This window comes from Helianthus annuus, chromosome 7, assembly GCF_002127325.2.
Source record: "Helianthus annuus cultivar XRQ/B chromosome 7, HanXRQr2.0-SUNRISE, whole genome shotgun sequence".
In the NCBI taxonomy this organism is placed as follows: domain Eukaryota; kingdom Viridiplantae; phylum Streptophyta; class Magnoliopsida; order Asterales; family Asteraceae; genus Helianthus; species Helianthus annuus.
Window position 1 is genome coordinate 5,213,127 of NC_035439.2, and position 20,382 is coordinate 5,233,508.

General features: G+C 41.8%; 1 protein-coding gene across 1 annotated transcript; it reads right to left on the bottom strand.

Moving 5' to 3' along the window:
• Positions 1–17,773: 17,773 nt before the first annotated feature.
• Positions 17,774–19,883, bottom strand: LOC110866396. The gene is made up of 2 exons (XM_022115546.1): positions 19,047–19,883; positions 17,774–17,911 (listed from the first exon to the last, which is right to left on the bottom strand). Exons 1-2 carry the CDS (start codon positions 19,881–19,883, stop codon positions 17,774–17,776), a joined length of 975 nt encoding a protein of 324 aa, XP_021971238.1.
• Between the last annotated feature and the right edge of the window lie 499 nt (positions 19,884–20,382).

Consider the following 20,382-nt stretch of genomic DNA (forward strand, 5'->3'; position numbering starts at 1 on the left):
CCTCAACGGCAGCGTCGGCTCGCTTCTCCGCATCAGACACGCGGGCAGTAAGGTCCGTAACCGCAACCGCCCGGGCCTGAACCTCAGCCTGTTACAAGAACAGCAAACGGTTCACCCGATAAATATTTTCAAAACAATAAAGGAAATATAAAACAAAAGTAACGAAACATACCTGAAGGCTGGAAACAACCTTATCCAAACGAATGCGCTCCGCATTCACCTCTTCCAGAGCCTTGGAAGAACGGCTCTCCTTCTCCACGGCCTCCTCAAGGGCCTTTGAGGCACGAGCCCCGGCTGCTTTGGCCTCTTCAAGCGCCTTCAGGGCCTCATCCTTTGCCTGCAGCGCTTTAGCTGCTGCGGCCTCAGCCGCAGCTTTTTCATTGCCCAAGGCAACATTTGCCGCCTTCGCGTTTGCTAGCTCCTGCCGAGTATGAAACAGAAGATTGTTCTGCTTAGCCCAAGATTCGTTCCACTTCTTGCGCTCGTTGGATGAAATTTCCTCCCAACGCTTACGCTCATCAGCAAGGAGTTTAGCAAGGGTACGCACCTGTTTCAGTTGCACCGTGGCAGCCCACTCAGAGGTCTGTTTCTGCTTCTCAAAAGCAGCTTTATCCTTCTCAAGCTGCTCCGCACCCGCACGAGCAGCCTCGACCATCTTCTCGGCTTCCGCCCGCATACGAGCAGCCTCCTCCTCGCGGCGGCCCAGCACCTTATAATCTTCCAAAATGGCATTAGCCACAATGGAAGACCCTACCAACATGGTCGAGAGCTGGTTTATACGCAGCTCCCGCGGTGCGGAACGAGCCCGATCAACTTCAAAGGGGGTCCCCAGACCACCCAAGATCTCCCTACAGGCCGCAGGGTCGTTAGCAATATCATCCCCCTGCAATACAGTCCAGGGGGGTCGATGATACAGCGTACTGCGATCCTGGGAGTAGGTGCGGTAGTAATACTCCAATTCAGACTCCCCAGGCTGAATTGGAGGCCCGTCATACCCCGCACCACCGGCAGACGAGCCGGTACCCTTATCAACCGCAGACTTCTGCGGCCCAGCATCATGCTGCCGCGCTTCAGCGCCAGCTTTTTGCGGTTCAGCGTCCGAATGTTGCTTCCCAGTAGCAGTGAACCGCAAACTCAAATCGTCTCCCTCATTGGGAGAGATCAGGTTGTTAGACGAGTCGACAGTATCAAATATCTGGGCCGCAGCATTCTCTGCGGTACCCTCCTTCTGCACGGTTGACTCGGGTACCACCTTGACGGGAGGTGTCGATGGCACCTCCGCTCCACCCGCATCCATGGCACGCGGAGGGGACTCCGGAGCATCGAAGATAGAAAAATCTTCATCTTGACGCTCTGCAAAAAAGTCAAATAGCTATCAGAACTAGTTACACAACAGTTAAGACTAGATAGCCTACACTTACCAACGACAACCGCAGGTTTTTTCTGCGCCGGAGCAGACCTTTTGGTTACTAGCCTCCGACGTTTGGTTTCAACACCACCAGCAGCTTTCTGCTCTGGCCTCCTCTTCTCACCAATCACAGGGGGACCCGCAGCTGTCCCTCCCGCAGCCACCTCTTCTGCCTGCTTCTTCGCAGCACCAGAACGTGACTCCGCGGCTGTACTCAAACCCTCAAGGGTATCAGATACTATCACATAATCCTTGTGTCGACGAAAAGAGGAATATATCTATCTATACTATAAAGGGATATATTACCTTTTCCGCATCACTCACGAGCACACGTGAAATATGCGGAATTGACACACATGAACCCATTCAGATGTGTCAGATGCTCAGAACCAGTGTTGTTCTTTGGACTGAACCGCATCTCAGGAACAGGCAAAGCGCATTGCCTTCCTTTTCTTCAAGCTTCAAATCCCTCCTGTCCGGTTCACAACCACAGAGGGTGCATGAACAACTTCTTCAGAAAAAAGAAGGAACGGAATCTACGCGTCCGCACATCAGCAGCCCTGACTCCTGAACCTTCAAGAGTTACATCCGTGCAACAAGCACACTTTGAGCGAATATGGGACTGCAACATCGCAGACACCCATAAAGAGCTACAGACATAACCATAGCTTCCGCAGAGTGGTTGCTACGGAAGAGCAAAGCTCACTCCACATCACCGAACGAGGCTACCTCGTTATAAACTCGGTATTGGAGCGTGAAGGAAAGTGGCTCCAGAAAGAACGCAGATACGTGCTCTAAACAAGCACTTATCAAGCAGCAAGTGTCCGAACAGCGGTAACAAGTCTGCCTATGACTTTGTTTACCTGCCAACGGACCGCGGTAACAAGTCTGCTTAGGACTTTGCTTACCTACCAATGGATCGCATGGAATAAACAACGATGGGCATCACCTTGCCTATGACCATGTTTATTTACCCATAGTTTAGATCCACATTGTTCGACCAAACAGGGCCAACAATGACGCAACGAAGTAACCGCAAAGAACGTACGGTTACTTGAGAGCTATCAAGACGAACATGAACACCCCACAAAAAAGGGATGGTCATCTCATCGTAGGATGCTGAACATAGAACTTGAGCAAAGTTCTAACGCAACATCCAAAACCTTCAAACCCGACCGCAAAGGTTGGTTTACAAGTTTTTCTTTTCTTCTTCGTGCACCATTCTGGCAAATGGTTCGAAGAAGAAACCACCTCCAAGAGGTTCGAAATATGTGCAAACCTTCGAACCACCATCCAAGAGGTTGGTTCGAAGTTTGTGCAGCATTACTATGAAGGTCCCTAACAGGCCTTCAACACAACAACAGGTGGCAACCCACCTGATGACATGCAACGGCTGAGAATTTCGCATCAAGCGAAACCCCTTCACCGGTACGGAAGAGGCATAGCCAGATTTTTTACCAGATCACCAGTTTGATCTGGCCTAAATTTTCTCCAGACTGCCACACTACCTTCCTACACCATAAGTCCAGTACTCCTCCCATGTGCAACTTGCACAAGGTAGCAACACTAGACTGGGGGGACTTGAAGGGGTATGGTCCCAAAACGACCATTACCCGCATCAAACAAACCCCTACCAGTAAGCAAACCGCACCCATGCGGTCACATCCTTCGAACCCATTCGGTTCGAAGATGAATAGCTTGACCCAAGTACGAAAGAAGATGAACATATCGATGCGGCTGGCACCGCATCATATGGCCATTTTCGTCACGACAAGGGAAGCGAGCAAATAGTCTCCACATACGATGATGCGGCCAACACCGCATCTCGCGTATTTCTTGGGCACAAGTAGGAGACGCGGTAACTTCAGACGTTACCGCATGCAGCGATGCGGCTCGCACCGCACCCTGCATATCCAACAAGTGGACTGACACGCCAGGCAAGTGGCTGACACCACAAGGCAAGTGGCGCCGGCGACAGTCCCCTGTCAGAGCTATTAAAGCAATGGGCTGACGTGGCGTAACCCCCACGGCCGGCGAGACTGACACACCTGCAACGGTGCAGCTCGTCGTCAGCCCATCCATCAATCTCCTCCTTCACTCCTCGGCTATAAATACCAACCCCAAACCAGGTTTGAGGTATCTCTTCACAACTCTCTCACTACTACTACTATCTTGCTTTGCTTCCCAAGCAAACTACTGATTCTCACGCCGGAGAGTGGTAACAAGGAGCACCCCCCACCCCATCCTCCTTGTTACGAGTCACGGCTTGTTTCCTTGTGCAGGAGATCATCCACCGGTGACCCAGCCAGCGATCTCCGAGAGGAAGGGATTAACCCTTCTTGACGAGACCAGTGTGTTAACCCTGCCCGGTTAACCATTGTTTCATCACCTTCAACTCCAAAATACGGGGTGATTGTTGGTAATTTACGGACTTGAATTTGTTTTGACCCATGATCATGACCATCTCGGTTTTGACTTAACTCTCAATCTTATTAATCAGAAAATAAGTCAACTGACTACAGACTCTCAGACCATAACTTGGTTTCTTTGTGGTCTGGTCTCTTAATAATGTCTAACCCTAACTTGGTGGCCAAGACATTACCATATTTTTTATAATGTAATTAGGAAACTTAACCTACTTGTTAAATTTGGTCCCTCAAGTTCACCGACTTGTGAGTTGATCTCCTTCGTCACCCTTTCCCATCACCGACTTGTGATGAGTCGGGAATTAACGTCAACAATTACCCCCTTAAGTTCTGACTCGAAATAGGTAGGTTCTAACATGTCTTCTTTGACTTGATTCTCATAGAACTCATCTTGATCTTCTAGTTGTGTTTTTTGGCTCCTTCCTAGCTCGAACATTCTTGCAACCTTCTACCCGACTAGTCCTTTTCTCCATGACTCGTCCTTTGGTCATAAGAACTCGCAACACCATTGACTCGGCTACGATCTTAGCAAACAATCGCTTTCTTAGATCATTACACGCTCCCACAATAGGCTCATCTTTGATTCAATACGCGGCCAAACCCATACTCGTATAACCCGAACAATATCCCTTGATTAAACCAACTTATTCAACCCAATCACTTTGAACCTTAGTCGTCCAAATCATCACCAAAAAATCAACCTCCTTGTCGATTTAAAACAAACACAAACCGTTTGGTTCGAAACGACTTATCAGAACCGTACTCATTTGCTGACAGAAACCTGGTAAAAAAAATCTTGAATTGAACCCGCTTGTCAACCCAAATAATAATAAACGTTTTTAATGGTTAAACTCGAACTTTGGGAATGTTAAAAGGTCACTCAGAGGCAAAAATTAATATGTTGACACTTTTAACCCTTATATTCCGTAACTTTTTAATTTTAAGCATAACGGCTTCTGGTGTCTGTCAATTTTATTCAATCAGAGTACGAACATCTTATGAGGTCATTCTGTTGATGCATGGAATGTCTGTTGACTTCGTCTACATCAAGTCTTAGGTCAAGATTGGTCAAATTAGGGTCAAGAAAGTCAAAATCATGTATTTTGTTATAGTTTCGCTTATGTGTCAGAAGTTGTAAAGGTTCCGCTTATTTGTCATAGAGGTTTCGCTTATTAGGTAATGAAGAGGTTTCGCTTATTCAGTAGGTCATATAAGCGAAACCACATAGGCTATATATAGGCTGTTCAAGCGAACCTGGTTCAGTAGTTGATGTACATTGGAGCGAAACTGTGTGAGAGCTTTAGGTGCGAAACTCTGTTAAATTTACATCAGAAAGCAATAAAAAGAAAGGAATTGAATATGAAAGCTGTTGTAACTTCATTTACGTTGATTCTGCCTTCGTACGTGAAGATGAACGTTCTCTACTGACTATTCAGAGTCGGAACACGGTCCAACAAGTGGTATCAGAGCTCAGGACGAGGAGTTCATACTACTACAGCTTGAATCTTCAGAATTCTCTCACTTCTACTCACTTTCTCTCATTCTTTTTCAGTTTGAACTGGTTGCTACGGTTGAAATGGCCTGAATTTTGACTATAACGTGTGAAAAACAGTAATAACAAACCCTAGAAAGTCTCAGGTTAAAATTCAGACTAAAACATGGTGAAAATTAGTTAGAACTAGGTTCCGCTTATACGGACATTGAAGGTTCCGCTTGAAAGACCTAGTTTTGCTTGAAGGTTTCGCTTGAAACAACATAGTTCCGCTTGAAACAACCTGTTAGTTTCGCTTTTAAAGACGTTTCGCTTGAAGGTTCCGCTCGAAGGGATAAGTAGTTCCGCTTATCTGAACCTTTCGCTCATAGGTTTCGCTTGAAAGATCAAGTGGGTTTCGCTTGTAGTGACAATTAAGTAGTTTCGCTTGACTGTTACTGAGAGTTTCGCTTATCCGGACTCTCTAGTTTCGCTTTTAAGGACAATCTTGGTTTCGCTTTTCTGTCAAACAAATAGTTTCGCTTGTTTGAACCATATTGTTTCGCTTATTTGGACATTTATCTGGTTCACTTATTCAGACATTGGAGTTCCGCTTATCTGAATCTTATCAGTTTCGCTTGTTTGTCAATTGTCATAATTGCTGATAGTTTCGCTTATCAGTCATCACTTTCTAAAATTTCGAAAATTTGTCTAAGTGTTTGCTGATTTTGTAGGTACATTCAAGATGGATGATATTTTCTTGAATCCTTTCAGCGACATGTACGCATTCACGGGAAATTCCGGAAACAATGATACGTCTTCAAGCAATACGAATGAGAATCCGCCGAAAGAAAAGAAAAAGGAAGCTTGGGAATCGGAAAGTGCCTTCGGAACATTCAATAAACCCCCAAAGCTAATGGCTATCGAGGAGTACAGTCGGTGGTCTAGGAAGTTTGAAGATTGGCTGATGGCATTTGCATTTCCCAGCTGGAAAAGTTTGAAGAACGGTTATGCCAATGGAAACAAAAATGGTGAAACATTAAGATCAGCTGAAGAGATTGATGCATTTGTAGCTGAACAAAAGTGTGTAGCTTTGTTGTTCCAGTCTGTTCGGGAAGACATCATTTCATTGATAGATTATTCGAACTCAAAAGATCTTTGGCAAAAGTTAGAGAAGAAATGTCTAGGAAGTACTGAAATTGTAAAAAGTAAAAAGAAACTTCTTAGGATAGAGTTTGATATGTTTGGATGTCTAAAGAACGAGTCGGTGTGTAAAATGATAGAAAGATTTGGTCATCTGAAGCTGGAATTAGCACGATATGATATCACATATCCTGAGGATGAGCTTGTCGACAAATTGTTTGATTCGTTACCTGATGAGATGGATCGGAGATATTATGCGCTTATGCTGAAAAACAATATTGAGCCTACAAAGTTGACTCCAGATTTGGTGATTGAGAGACTTGAAAGTCACGAGTTGGAACTGAAGAAGACGTACAAAGTTAATCACTCATCTTACCAGCAAAATTTGGATCTATACTATCCGAAAAGCATAATGCCGAAAGCTACTTCTCCAAAAACTGCATTTTCTGCTGAGAGTGTTTCGTCAGCAAGCAAAGAAAGTCAAAGCAGTCAAAGCAGTGGAAACCACATTGGTTATCACAGTGGATCTTCATCATCTGCAAGTCATTCTGATGTAAAGAATCGTTTTCAATGCAATATCGCAATAGATTTGAAGAATGCTCAGAATTTTGATGAAGAGTCAGCAAAGCAGCAAATGGTCTTCTTGGCGTCGGTATTGGAATCATATGAAGGGTTGGTAGCTGGGAAGATAGGAAACACAAACCTAACAAAGGAGGACTATGATCAAATAGATCCTGAAGAAATGGAGTTAATCGATATTCGTTGGGCTATGGCTAGTGCTGTTCGTCGTGCTCAGAGGTTCATGGAGATAACTGGCAGAAAATTGATTGGTGGTCCGTCTACAAAATTGGGTTTCGATAAGTCCAAGGTGACATGCTTCAAGTGTAAGCAGAAAGGTCACTTCAAACGAGAATGCAGGAACGCTTATGCTGATGAGTCAGAGAATCCTTTTAGAGATGATTACTACAAGAAGGCGATTTATCATCAAAATAAATCTGAGCCGCCTAGATTGAAGCAGTCTGAAGACAACAGAGAGAAATCTAGAGCTCTTGCGGTGATTTACGATGATGAGGGGTATGATTGGAGCAAAGAGGTTCTACCAGAAGAAGATGCGGTTGGTACGCATTCATGGCGAAAAATGATGAAGCTATTCCATGGAAAGATGATCGTACTGAAGAGCGGAAGTATAACTATAGGAAAATGATTGCTGAAAACAGAATCATTAGAATTTCTCAATCTATCTGGATGCGAGGAGAGCGAGAAGATGGGATCCGGATAGAGAGTGTTATCTTGATGAGTATGGAAATATTGCGATCGATGACAAAACACTTGATCTGGAAGCCATCATCAAGGAGTTAAAAGAAGAGGATGAATATTGGCAACACAAATGGTGGGGAACTCTGACCGAGAAAATGAAAGAAGAAGAAAAAGAAAAAGAGAAAAAGGAGAAAGAAGAGAAAGAGAAGAAAGAAAAAGAAGAGATCGAGAACAAAAAGAAGTTTGATACTGGAATTATCGATACAACGCAGGAGTTGACAGCAGAGAACCTGGGAAAAATGGCTGACAAAGTGCTGGCTGCTAAAGCACTTGAGGTAGACTCTAACTCCATGTCTGAGTCAAAAGGCCAGGTCAGTCCAATTTCGTCAACGAATGCGTCAGGTAAAAAGATCGAAGGAAATGCTGATTGCAAAAATTGCAACAAAGAGTGCAAATTTTGTAACACTGTCACGTATCTCAACGGTGGGAAAGTTAAAGATCTGACAGCTAAGATCAGAAGCGTTGAGAATCAGATTCTTGCACGTGACAAAACAGTAAAAGCTTCAACTGAACGGATTAAAGAATTAAATGCTCAAATTGAAACTGATAAAATTGAACATGAAAAAGTTAAACATGAAAATGAAAAGTTAATTCTTGAAAACCGTCAAATTTCTGAAAAGTTTGAAAAACTCAAAAGCACCATGAAAGACAACGATGATCGAAATGGTAAAACTTTTAAAGAAAATGAACATTTAAAAGCAGTGCTTAGAGTTAAAGAAGAATCAATCAACAAACAACTGGATGAAATCGCTAAACTGAAACTTAAATGTTAAGAGGCTGAAATTGAAAATGAGCGAATCCAGTTGAAGCTTAACAGTTACAGCTCCGCAAGCTTTGTTTTGCAACATATCGTTCCCAAACCCATCGGGAAAAACAAAGCGGGCGAAGATGTCTATTTTGATGGAACTGGGGTGGGTTTTCACAAAGTTCCACCACCGGTTTTGGATAATTACACGAAAAAGACATCGGGGTTGGTTGAAATCGGTGAACAAAGTGAAGTTAAACTTCCGGAAAACATTGATGTTACGTTCACGTCTTCCAATGATGAGAGTATCCAAAATGAAATTGTTAAAGGTGTTGTTGAACAGGTTTTAAAATCGGATGGTGACACTTCTGAGGAAGATGGGTGTTTCTTGGACAAATACATTCCGAAACAACAGTCCAAGAACAACTTAAATGATGAAGCTACTCTTGTCATGTACAAGATATCGGGATCTGATAAGTTGTTTTCGGATTCAGAGTTTCCGATAGAGAATGTTAACATGAAAAAATTGACAAATGTTTTCAAGTTGGTCGAAGTTGAGTTGTCAGAAGTGAACAATCTGAGTAAAACAAAATGCAAATTGAGTTTTGAGAAAGATAAAGTTTACAAACAACCTGGTGTTCCACCACATTTTAACAACAATTACCGAAACAGATGGTCGGGTGGTTATCAGGGGGGTAAGCCTTATCCGAAACAGAATGTTCAGCACCAGAAGTTTGCAAAGAAGAAGGTATTTGTGAACAGTTCAAGTTCACTTGCTGATGAAGAAAAAGAGATTTTTTCAAAATCTGACGAAGAGTTCTTTAAGAAGAGAGCTTCACATGCTCAGTCTGAAGGCATGAGTCGGGTAGTTGATACTCGTACTTGTTTTAGATGTGATCAGGTTGGTCACATTGCACGAAAGTGTACATATGTGAAGCCTAAGACTGAAGCTGTGAAGGTTCAACAGAAGAAGGTTGACGTGAAGGGTAAAGCACCGATGGTAGTTGAGAAAAGGGTTGTTGAGAAGAAGAAGAAGGTTAAAAATGACAACCTCAAAATGGAAAATGAACCCGTAAAGAAGTTGGTAACTAAAAATGACACATTTTACAAACGGGTTGCATTAACTCAACAGGTGTGGAAACCTAAAATTGAACCAAAAATTTCAAATCCTGTAAAGAAGGTGGAGGATTCAGTTCCTATTGATTATGATGCAGATTTTCCACCTTTGAAAGCCGAAAATTTTAAAATTCAGATTGCAAGGGTTAAAACTGTAAATGTTTCACCTAAGTCTGAGGAGGCTTGGGTGGACACCATGTTTGACTAAATAGTTTGAATTTGCCGGAGCTTCCTTGATCGCGAAGCATGAATCGGCATCCTTATTGAAGTTTAAATCATGATTGTTATATGTGCAGGATCTTCCGAGATTGATTTCACGCTGGATCATGGACAGTGGAGCATCTCGACATATGACAAGGAAGACCGCATTACTTTACGATGTGAAGAACATAAATGGAGGATATGTTGGTTTTGCGGAAATCAGGGAGGTCGTATTATCGGTGAAGGAACGCTTTCCAATGGGATCGTTACGTTTGAGAGAGTGAACTACATTGCAGAGCTGGAGAACAATCTACTAAGCATCTCGCAGATTTGTGATAGGAAGTACACTACACATTTCACCGACAAAGAATGTTTGATTTTAAAGCCTGGATTTGTAATTCCTGAGGAATGGATCATCATGAGGGCACTAAGAGTCAATGATCTGTATGTGTTGGACATGAGCGTAGCTACTACAACCACGGGTCAGGCTCATTGTTTCGTGTCAAGAGCAATGGAAAAAGAATCAAGATTGTGGCACCGGAAGATGGGGCATATACATCTTAGAAAAATGAATCACTTGGTGCACAATGAGTTGGTTACTGGAGTCCACGTAAAAGGTTTTCATCTGGAAGGGGAGTGCATTAGCTGTGTCAAAGGCAAGCAAAAGAAAAAGTCACACCCAACAAAGCAAGTCAATCCAGTCTCAAGACCCCTTGAAAGACTTCACATGGATTTGTTTGGTCCAGTGAATGTCAAGAGCATTACGGGAGATAAATATTGTCTTGTGGTAACTGATGATTATTCCAGATTTTCATGGGTATCTTTCTTGAAATCGAAAGATGAAACGTTTGATAGTTTAATGGCATTATTCAAGAGAATTGAGAATTTGTACCAACGGAGTATTCAAAGAATTCGAAGTGATAATGGTACTGAATTCAAGAACAGTAAGATGGAAGAATTTTGTGATTAAAGAGGTATCTTGCATGAGTTTAGTGCTCCGTACACTCCGCAGCAGAATGGAGTTGCAGAACACAAAAATCGGACGCTAATCGAGACAGCCAGAACGATGCTCACAGATTCAAAATTACCAATTAATTTCTGGGCTGAAGCTGTTTCTGCTACATGCTATACGCTCAACAGGGTTCTTACTGTCAAAAAGTTCAACAAAACGTGTTTTGAGCTAATCAATAATCGCAAACCGAATCTGAAGTATCTTGAACCGTTCGGGTCACCCTGTACAGTTCTAGAGCCTTATGGAAAGTTTGGTCCGAAGAGCATTGAGGGTATATTTGTGGGTTATTCAAGTCCTACAAGACGTGTTTTCGTTCCAAGTGAAAAGCGAATTATTGAAGCAGCAATTGTTGAATGTCAAGGTTACATGATGCCGCCACAAAGTCCTGGAGATTCATGGCGTTATCATTACGACAAATTATGGGATTCGTTTGACATAAGATAAGAATCAGAGGATGAAGAAGATTTCTTTGATGAGTTGGATATTCTGCGTGAATACGAGTCGCAGCAAAGGTTCCCAGCTGAGAATTCATGGCGACCACGGGAAACTTCAAATGATAATGAAGCTGGTCCAAGCAATGCTGGTGAACAGAATGATGTCCAACAGGATGGAGTTGCTCAGGAAAATCAGCCGGGAGAGAATGATACTCAAGTCGCTGATAACATGCCAGTATTTGATCACGGAGATTCAGATTCTGAGGGGGAGCAGATCCAGCTTTCAAGTCAAACAAAACAAGTTGATGAACATGATGCAGATCATAATGTTACTAATCTGGAGGGCAATGTAGATGTTCCAAGCGAAGTGATGCCGCGAACTCTTTCATACCATCCAGAGGAGTTGATCATTGGAGATTTACAAGCAGGCGTTCGCACCAGACGTCAAATTGACCAAGGGCTAACTTGTTTTTATTCTATAGTAGCACCTTTACAAACTGATTTTTCACTAAGTTGTTTCATTTCGCAGATCGAACCGCGAACGTATAAAGAGGCGCTTACTGAAGATTCTTGGGTCAATGCGATACAGGAAGAGTTAGGTCAGTTTGAGAAGTTAGGAGTGTGGAAGTTGGTAGATTTGCCGGAAGGTCATAGAAAGATCAATACAAAATGGGTATTTAAATGCAAGAGGGATGATCGTGGAGTTGTGGTTAGAAACAAAGCTCGACTCGTAGTTCAGGGTTTCAGTCAACAGGAGGGGATTGATTTCACTGAGGTGTATGCTCCTGTAGCTCGACTGTAAGCGATCAGAATCTTCTTTGCATTTGCATCGTGGAAAAATTTCAAAGTATATCAGTTAGATGTTAAATCGGCGTTTCTCTATGGGAAGGTCAAAGAGGAGGTATATGTCGGACAGCCACCGGGCTTTACCGATCCAATCCACAAAAACAAGGTCTACTTATTGGATAAAGCGCTGTATGATTTACATCAGGCCCCGAGAGCTTGGTACGAGACTTTGTCTCAACACCTACTAGCCAACAAGTTCATACGTGGAAAAGTGGATGCCACTCTCTTCACTAAGGAGGTCGACAGTCATCTTCTGATAGTACAGATTTATGTAGATGATATCATATTTGGGTCTACAAACGAGAAATTGTGTAAAGATTTCGAGTCCGTCATGAAGCAAAAATTCGAAATGTCATCGATGGGGGAGATGAAATTCTTTCTGGGTCTTCAAGTTGAACAACTACCTGAGGGAATTTTCATTCATCAGACGAAGTACGTTCATGATATTCTAGGGAAATTTGGGATGTCAAGTTCTACTCCAGCTGCAACCCCACTTGCAACGAATCATGGGATACATCCAGCTCTCACCGGAGATAGGGTTGAAGAGACATTATATCGTTCCATGATAGGTTCGTTGATGTACTTGACTGCTTCGAGACCTGATATCATGTATCCGACGTGCCTCGCAGCAAGATTTCAATCTAATCCAAGAGCATCGCATATGATCATTGTCAAGAGGATATTACGTTACCTTAAGGGTACTCCTTCATTGGGGTTATGGTATCCTAGAACAGGCGATTTCACGCTCGAAGGATATTCCGATTCGGATTTCGGATGCTGCAAGTTAAATTCCAAATCAACAACTGCAGGATGCTAGTTCTTTGGACCTAGATTGGTTACCTGGCAGTGTAAGAAACAAACATCTGTGGCGTTATCTACATGTGAAGCGGAGTATGTGTCTGCTAGCAGTTGCTGCTCTCAGATCCTGTGGATACACCAACAGATGCGCGACTACGGTTTGCAGTTTCTTAACACACCTCTTTTTGTTGATAATGAGGCCGCAATTAATATTACTAAAAATCCAATACATCACGCTAAAACTAAACACATAGAAATTCGACATCACTTCATCCGAGATTGTTTCGAGAAGAAGTTAATTCGAATAGAGAAAATCCACACTGACAATCAGAAAGATGATTTACATACCAAAGCTTTTGATAGATCACGTTTTAAATTTCTTTTAAAACTAAATGGTATGTAGCGTTTTTCAGTGATGGATGGCATTCTTGGCGTTGATGAAGATACTGTTGTGGATGAAGACGAGAAACAATCTGCAATGGTTTGTCGCTTTTTTACTTGTTTTGGTATTTAGGGGGAGTATAGTCGTTGTACATAGTTATATTTTCAGAAAATACAGAAACAGTAAAAAATGCAAAAACACAAAAACATGATAAAAATGAAAAGGAGCTTGTGTATAAAGGGAAAATGATAGTACAACGGTTTGACAGTTACGGTATGCTAAAGATTTGTAAAGATTAAAGCGTTAAACAGTCTCACTGACGATGTGTCGATAGATTTTCGCACATTTAGTAGATATATTTGGGATATAAACCTAAAATATTCAAACTTGCATATTTTGTGGGGAACACTACTTGGATATATATAGGTAACCCCTGAAATCTCGTTTGAAAGGTCTCGTATTCTGATATAGGTTTTTATGCTCAATGATGTCTGGGGTATTATTCCGGGACTTCTGCTGAATGGAAGTTCTGACCTAGTCCTTGGATAATACTTTCACCAAATTCTTGAAACACAGCATAAACCCTCAGCATGCTGATGAAACAATAAAATTGATAGTCGCTGCTGTTGTAGCTAAAAGATCCTCTAAAGAGGACATACTCAAAAGTCGAAGCTGATATCTCTCTGCGCATACGAAAGTATCGACCTGAGATCCCTTGGCCCTCGCATACCTAATTTATGCACAGATATCATTGTAGTGTAGTCACATGTAAGACTGAATATTGGGATTTGGATACGGGAGTATATTCAAGAGGTGGGACACATAAATGTGTTTAAGTGCTTAAAATTACCTAAATCGTATCCTGAATAGATTGAAATTTGTGTTGAGAATTTAAGAGGACAAGTATATTGACAATCGAGGTGAATTGTTTAATTCTAAAAATGTAATTAAGCTTAACGGTACTTGTGACTTGTCTGATAACTGATATGAGTCCATAACACGCTCGCCAAAAATATGTTTGTATATAGTTTGTATTTCATTACTTTTAGCATTTACATTTCAGTTTTTCATTTTCTAGTTTAGATATCTTACAGAAAATCCAAAAAGATTTTATTTCTGCTTTATTTTTGACAAACCAAAGTGGAAAGTGGATTGTCGGATTCTCAAAGATTGAAGCAGATGCAGAAGATTTTGAGTTGGACAATGAGGAGAGATTATCTGAATAAAATTGATTGTTTGAATGTTGATGCAAGTTCATTAAGTTGATACTTGTGATGTTTCAGAAAAATTGGAAAATGTTTTGAACAAAATCGGTTTGATTGTCAAATAGATCAACCAAGGTCATTAAGTTGAACTTGGTAGATTAATTGAGTAATCAGGGTCATTAATTTGGACCTGAGTACTTAAGTGGATTTGTTAAACTGATAGTTTTGTTGGTTATGGTAAATAGACAAAATTGTAATGTTATTGGTTGAGTAACATGTTGCAGACTTTATCATTCCCACGGAAGCTAAATGACAAAGCTTGAACCAGATACCTTAGATCCTAGCATATTGAGAGGGGGAGTCTGTGAAAGGGGGAGTCTGGATCAACAGTCAAAGGGAAGATGGAAGTTAGAGCTAGGATGAGATCCTAAAACCTGTGAAGATAAAAGTTTGAAGAAAAGACAGAGTTGGAGAAAAGACCAAGACTGAAGACTCAAGAGCTGAAGACTGCTGAAGACTTCGTCAACATCCAAGGGGGAGTCTGTTGATGCATGGAATGTCTGTTGACTTCGTCTACATCAAGTCTTAGGTCAAGATTGGTCAAATTAGGGTCAAGAAAGTCAAAATCATGTATTTTGTTATAGTTTCGCTTATGTGTCAGAAGTTGTAAAGGTTCCGCTTATTTGTCATAGAGGTTTCGCTTATTAGGTAATGAAGAGGTTTCGCTTATTCAGTAGGTCATATATGCGAAACCACATAAGCTATATATAGGCTGTTCAAGCGAACCTGGTTCAGTAGTTGATGTACATTGGAGCGAAACTGTGTGAGAGCTTTAGGTGCGAAACTCTGTCAAATTTACATCAGAAAGCAATAAAAGGAAAGGAATTGAATAGGAAAGCTGTTGTAACTTCATTTACGTTGATTCTGCCTTCGTACGTGAAGATGAACGTTCTCTACTGACTATTCAGAGTCGAAACACGGTCCAACACATTCAGAGGCACGAGTTTGGCATGTTGACGCGTTTGGTCCTTCTATTTACATTATGATACTGTTTGACAGTTTTAGTCCCTCAAGTTATCTTTTATTGCGATCAGGGTTTAAGACACTTGTCACCATTGTATTGGACATTATTTTATGAGTTGTTACATCCTCACCCCCTTAAAAGAAATCTCGACCTCGAGATTTACTGAAACAAATGAGGGTACTTTTGTTTCATCGTGGATTCAACCTCCCACGTATATTTTGGGCCTCTACGGGCATCCCATTTCACTTTGACGATCGGTACATGTTTCCTTCGAAGCTTCTTAACCTGTCGGTCCTCGACCGACAAAGGTTTTTCAATGAACTTCAAACTCTCATCAATCCGCACGTCCTTATGTGATAATGCTAGCGATTCATCCGCTAGACATTTCTCCAAATTGTAGATGTGGAATACATTATGAATTCCACTAAGCTCCTCTGGCAGATCAGCTTGTAGGCCACAGTCCCGACACATTCGATGATCTCAAATGGTCCTATGTATCATGGGCTTAACTTGCCATTTTTGCAAAGCGCATCACTCCTTTCCAGGGTGATACCTTAAGTAGCACTTTGTCACCTACCTAGAATTTCAGAGGTTTACGCCTTTTATCCGCGTAGCTTTTCTGTCTATCACTGGCAGCTTTGAGACGATCACGGATTTGGACAATCTTATCTGTCATCTCGAGGACTATATCAGGTCCTAACAGTTGGGTTTCTCCAACCTCCGCCCAACAAACCGGCGTTCTGCACTTCCTTCCGTACAGGGCCTCAAAAGGCGCGGCTTGGATACTCGAATGGTAGTTATTATTGTACAAAAATTCAACTAAAGGAAGATGGTCATCCTAACTTCCACCCAAATCAATAACACAAGCCCTTAGCATATCCTCTAGTGTTTGTATCGTACGTTCGCTTTGGCCATCCGTCTGAGGATGATAAGCAGTGCTGAAATTTAAACGAGTGCCTAAGGATTGCTGAAAGCTTTTCCAAAAATGAGACGTGTATCTAGTATCCCTATAGGAGATAAAGGATACCGGCACTCCGTGGAGAGATACTATTTTATCCACGTACAACTGAGCTAGCTTATCAGAGCTGTGTGTTTCTTTAATAGGCAAGAAGTGGGCTGACTTGGTCACTCTGTCGACTATAACCCAAATAGTATCATTTCCATGCTTTGTCTTTGGTAACTTAGTGATAAAATCCATAGTTACATTTTCCACTTCCAGGTGGGAAGTTCAGGCTGTTGAAGTAAACCTGACGGCTTTTGATGTTCGGCTTTAACCTGTGCACACGTCAGACATTTAGCCACATAAGTGGCTATAGATTTCTTCAAACCTATCCACCAATAATTTGCCTTTAAATCCTGGTACATCGTATCACTACCAGGATGGACTGAATATTTCGAACTATGAGCTTCCTGAAGGATCACGTCTCTAAGTCCTCCATGAATAGGGACCCAGATTCGTCCATTCAATCTTAGAATTCCATCCTTACCATAAGACAATTGATCGGCAGTTATGCCTAACTTCTCATTCAGAAAGTTAGTTTCCAAAACAGCTTCCTTTTGAGCAGCCAGCAACCTCTCGTTCAAGTTGTTCTTTAGCTCAATGCTCTTTGCATTAATTCTTATCGGTTTAATCCTTTCCTTTCTGCTCAAGGCATCGGCAACAACATTCGCCTTGCCTGGATGGTAGCAAATTTCACAATCATAGTCATTTAATGTCTCCATCCATCGACGCTGCCTCATGTTAAGATCTTTTTGATTGAACAAGTGTTGAAGGCTTTTATGATCGGAATAAATCACACACTTGGTTCTATATAAATAGTGCCTCGACAGTTTTAGTGCAAATACAATGGCACCCAATTCTAAATCATGGGAGGTGTAGTTCTTTTCATGCACCTTTAATTGACGTGAGGCATAGGCAATGACCTTGCCTTTCTGCATGAGCACACAACCCATACCGGTTTGCGATGCGTCGCAGTATACAACAAATTTCTTCAATCCCTTCTGGCAATGTCAACACCGGAGCATTGCTTAGTTTCTGCTTGAGGATCTCAAAAGATTCTTTTTGCTTGGGACCCCAATCAAACTTTATATTCTTACGAGTCAACGAAGTTAGGGGTGTAGAAATCCTTGAAAAATTTTCAATGAAACGTCTATAGTATCCTGCTAAACCCAAGAAGCTGCAAATCTCTGTAGGTGTTTTAGGCGCTTGCCAATTCATGATCGCCTCGATCTTAGTAGGATCCACCTAGATACCACTCTCACTCACTACATGCCCAAGAAATTGAACTTCACGTAGCCAAAACTCACATTTTGAAAATTTGGCGTAGAGCTTCTCTTGCTGAAGAAGTTTAAGAATGCATCGGAGATGTTTTTCATGATCGGCCTGATTAATTGAATATATAAGTATGTTATCAATAAAAACAATGACAAACTTGTCTAGATAAGGCTTGCAAACGCGATTCATGAGGTCCATGAATGTTGCAAGTGCATTAGTGAGCCCGAAAATCACTAAGAACTCGTAGTGGCCATATCGAGTTCTGAATGCAATCTTATGTACATCTTCAGTTCTGACCTTCAGCTGATGGTAACCTGACCTCAAATCAATCTTAGAAAAGTAGCTTACTCCTTGGAGTTGATCGAATAGATCATCGATCCTGGGTAATGGATATCTATTCTTTATAGTGACTCTGTTCAGCTCACGATAATCGATGCATAGACGCATCGATCCATCCTTTTTCTTCACAAACCAAATCGGCGGTCCCCAAGGAGATGAGCTAGATCGAATAAAACCCTTCTCCAACAAATCATCCAACTGTGTTCTCAATTCTTTCATCTCAGTTGGTGCCAATCGATAGCGTGCTCTTGCAACTGGTGCTGCTCCAGGAATGATATCGATCCTGAATTCCACTTGCCTGTCTGGAGGTAAACCGGGTAGCTCTTCAGGGAATACGTCTGGATATTCCGAGATAACAGGAATATCTTCAATCTTTGGCTTTGGCTCTTCAATAGTCACTTGTACCATGTAAATGACACAACCTTTCTTTAAACACTTCGATGCCTTAAGCATGGACACTTGTTTAGGCAATCCATACTGTGTATCTCCTTGTATTGTAAATGGTTCACCATAAGGAGTCTTAATAACCACTTGCTTCTTATTACAAACAATCTGGGCTTGGTTATGAGACAACCAATCCATGCTCTCACTATATCGAATCCATTTAATCTCAATGGAAGCAAAGACAGTGGAAAAGAATGATTCCTAATGGATATAAAACATCCATCTAAGATTGTTGTAGCAGTCTCTATGGTACCATCGGCCAATTCTACTTCATATTTTATGCTTAGAGTTTTAACAGAGTTTTAACAGGCAGATTTAACAATTTACAAAATTTATTGTCTACAAATGACTTATCTGCACCCGAATCAAACAAAACTCTAGTATATATATCGTTGATAAGAAAAGTACATGTTATCACATTGTCATTCTGTATCGCTTCCTGTGCATTCATTTGGAATACCCGAGCATTGGTCTTCTTAGCCTCTTCAGGCTTCTTTGGATTCTTAGGGTAGTTAGTCTTAATGTGACCCTTTTCGTTGCAACCATAACAGGTTGCATCTTTCAATTTCTTGTAATCTAAAGTCTTATGGTCTTTGGACTTGCAGATCCCACATCCAATAGGCTTTGACTGCGACTGCGATTTTGATTCAAACCTGCACTTCCCAAAATGATGTTTCTGGCAGGTTTTACATTTGGGTTTCTCACCCGACTGCTGGTTATCCTTTTTAAACCCAGAACCCTTCCTATGATCTGAGTTCCCTTTTCGTTTCTTATCGGAGCGATGAGAACTCTCATCCTCTTGTTTTCGCTTTCCTTCCTCAGAAGCTTTGGCAGATTTGTTTCGGATAGCATCAAGTGTGAGAGATAGAGACAGATCTACCACTGACCTGAATGTGGTAGGTGTGGATGCTTTCACATTCCATTTGATTTTTGGGGATAAACCTCCAATAAAACGTGCTATGCGTTTCGGTTCCGACGTAACTAAATAGGGAACCAATCGGGACATGGTGTTAAAGCTCGTAAGATATGCCTGACAATCCAAGTTCTTCATGACAAGAGTCAAGAAGTCGGTCTCGATTTTCTCCACCACGTGCTGTGGATAGAAATTTTCCTTGATCAATGCTACAAACTGATCCCAAGACAAGCTATACAACGGAATCTTTCCAGTAGCTTGGATTAACGACCTCCACCAGGCTAAAGCGTCACCCTTAAATGATTGTGAAACAAACTTCACAATATTCTGTTCTGCACAACCACTTATATCAACTACTGTATCCATCTCATCGAGCCAAGTCATGCAATGAACGGCTGCTTTCTCCCCTGTGAAGTCTCTGGGCTTGCAGGATGTTGGACCGTTGTTTGACCCTAAAACGTCAGTCAAGGTAGCTCATCATCACATATAAAGGCGGAATCAGTATATATGATGTTACAACAGCTTGTCCTTTCAATTCCACTGCTTTTATTGCTTTCAAATGTAATTTTGACAGAGTTTTGCACCTGAGCATACACATCCACGCACACAGATCCGCTCCAAATGACAGACTATTTATAGACATGGTGGTTCGCTAATATGACAGGTCATATTAGCGGACCTGTTACTCTTTGACTTAAAAGCGGACCTCTAATGAACCCTATGAGCGGACCTCTACCAAATGACCATAAAAGCGGACCTATGTCTAATTTACATAATATTGACATTTTGACCACCTGTTGACCAGTCTTGACCTCAGACTTCTTGTAGACGTAGTCAACAGACATCCTATGCATCAACAGACTCCCCCTTGGATGTTGACGTT

Coding starts and splice junctions, on each gene's coding strand:
- LOC110866396 (XM_022115546.1), bottom strand. CDS start 19,883: ATGACTTGGCTCGATGAGATGGATACAGTAGTTGATATAAGTGGTTGT. Junction 17,912..19,046: donor CTAAGAAGACCAATGCTCGG/GTATTCCAAATG, acceptor TCAATTAATCAG/GCCGATCATGAAAAACATCT.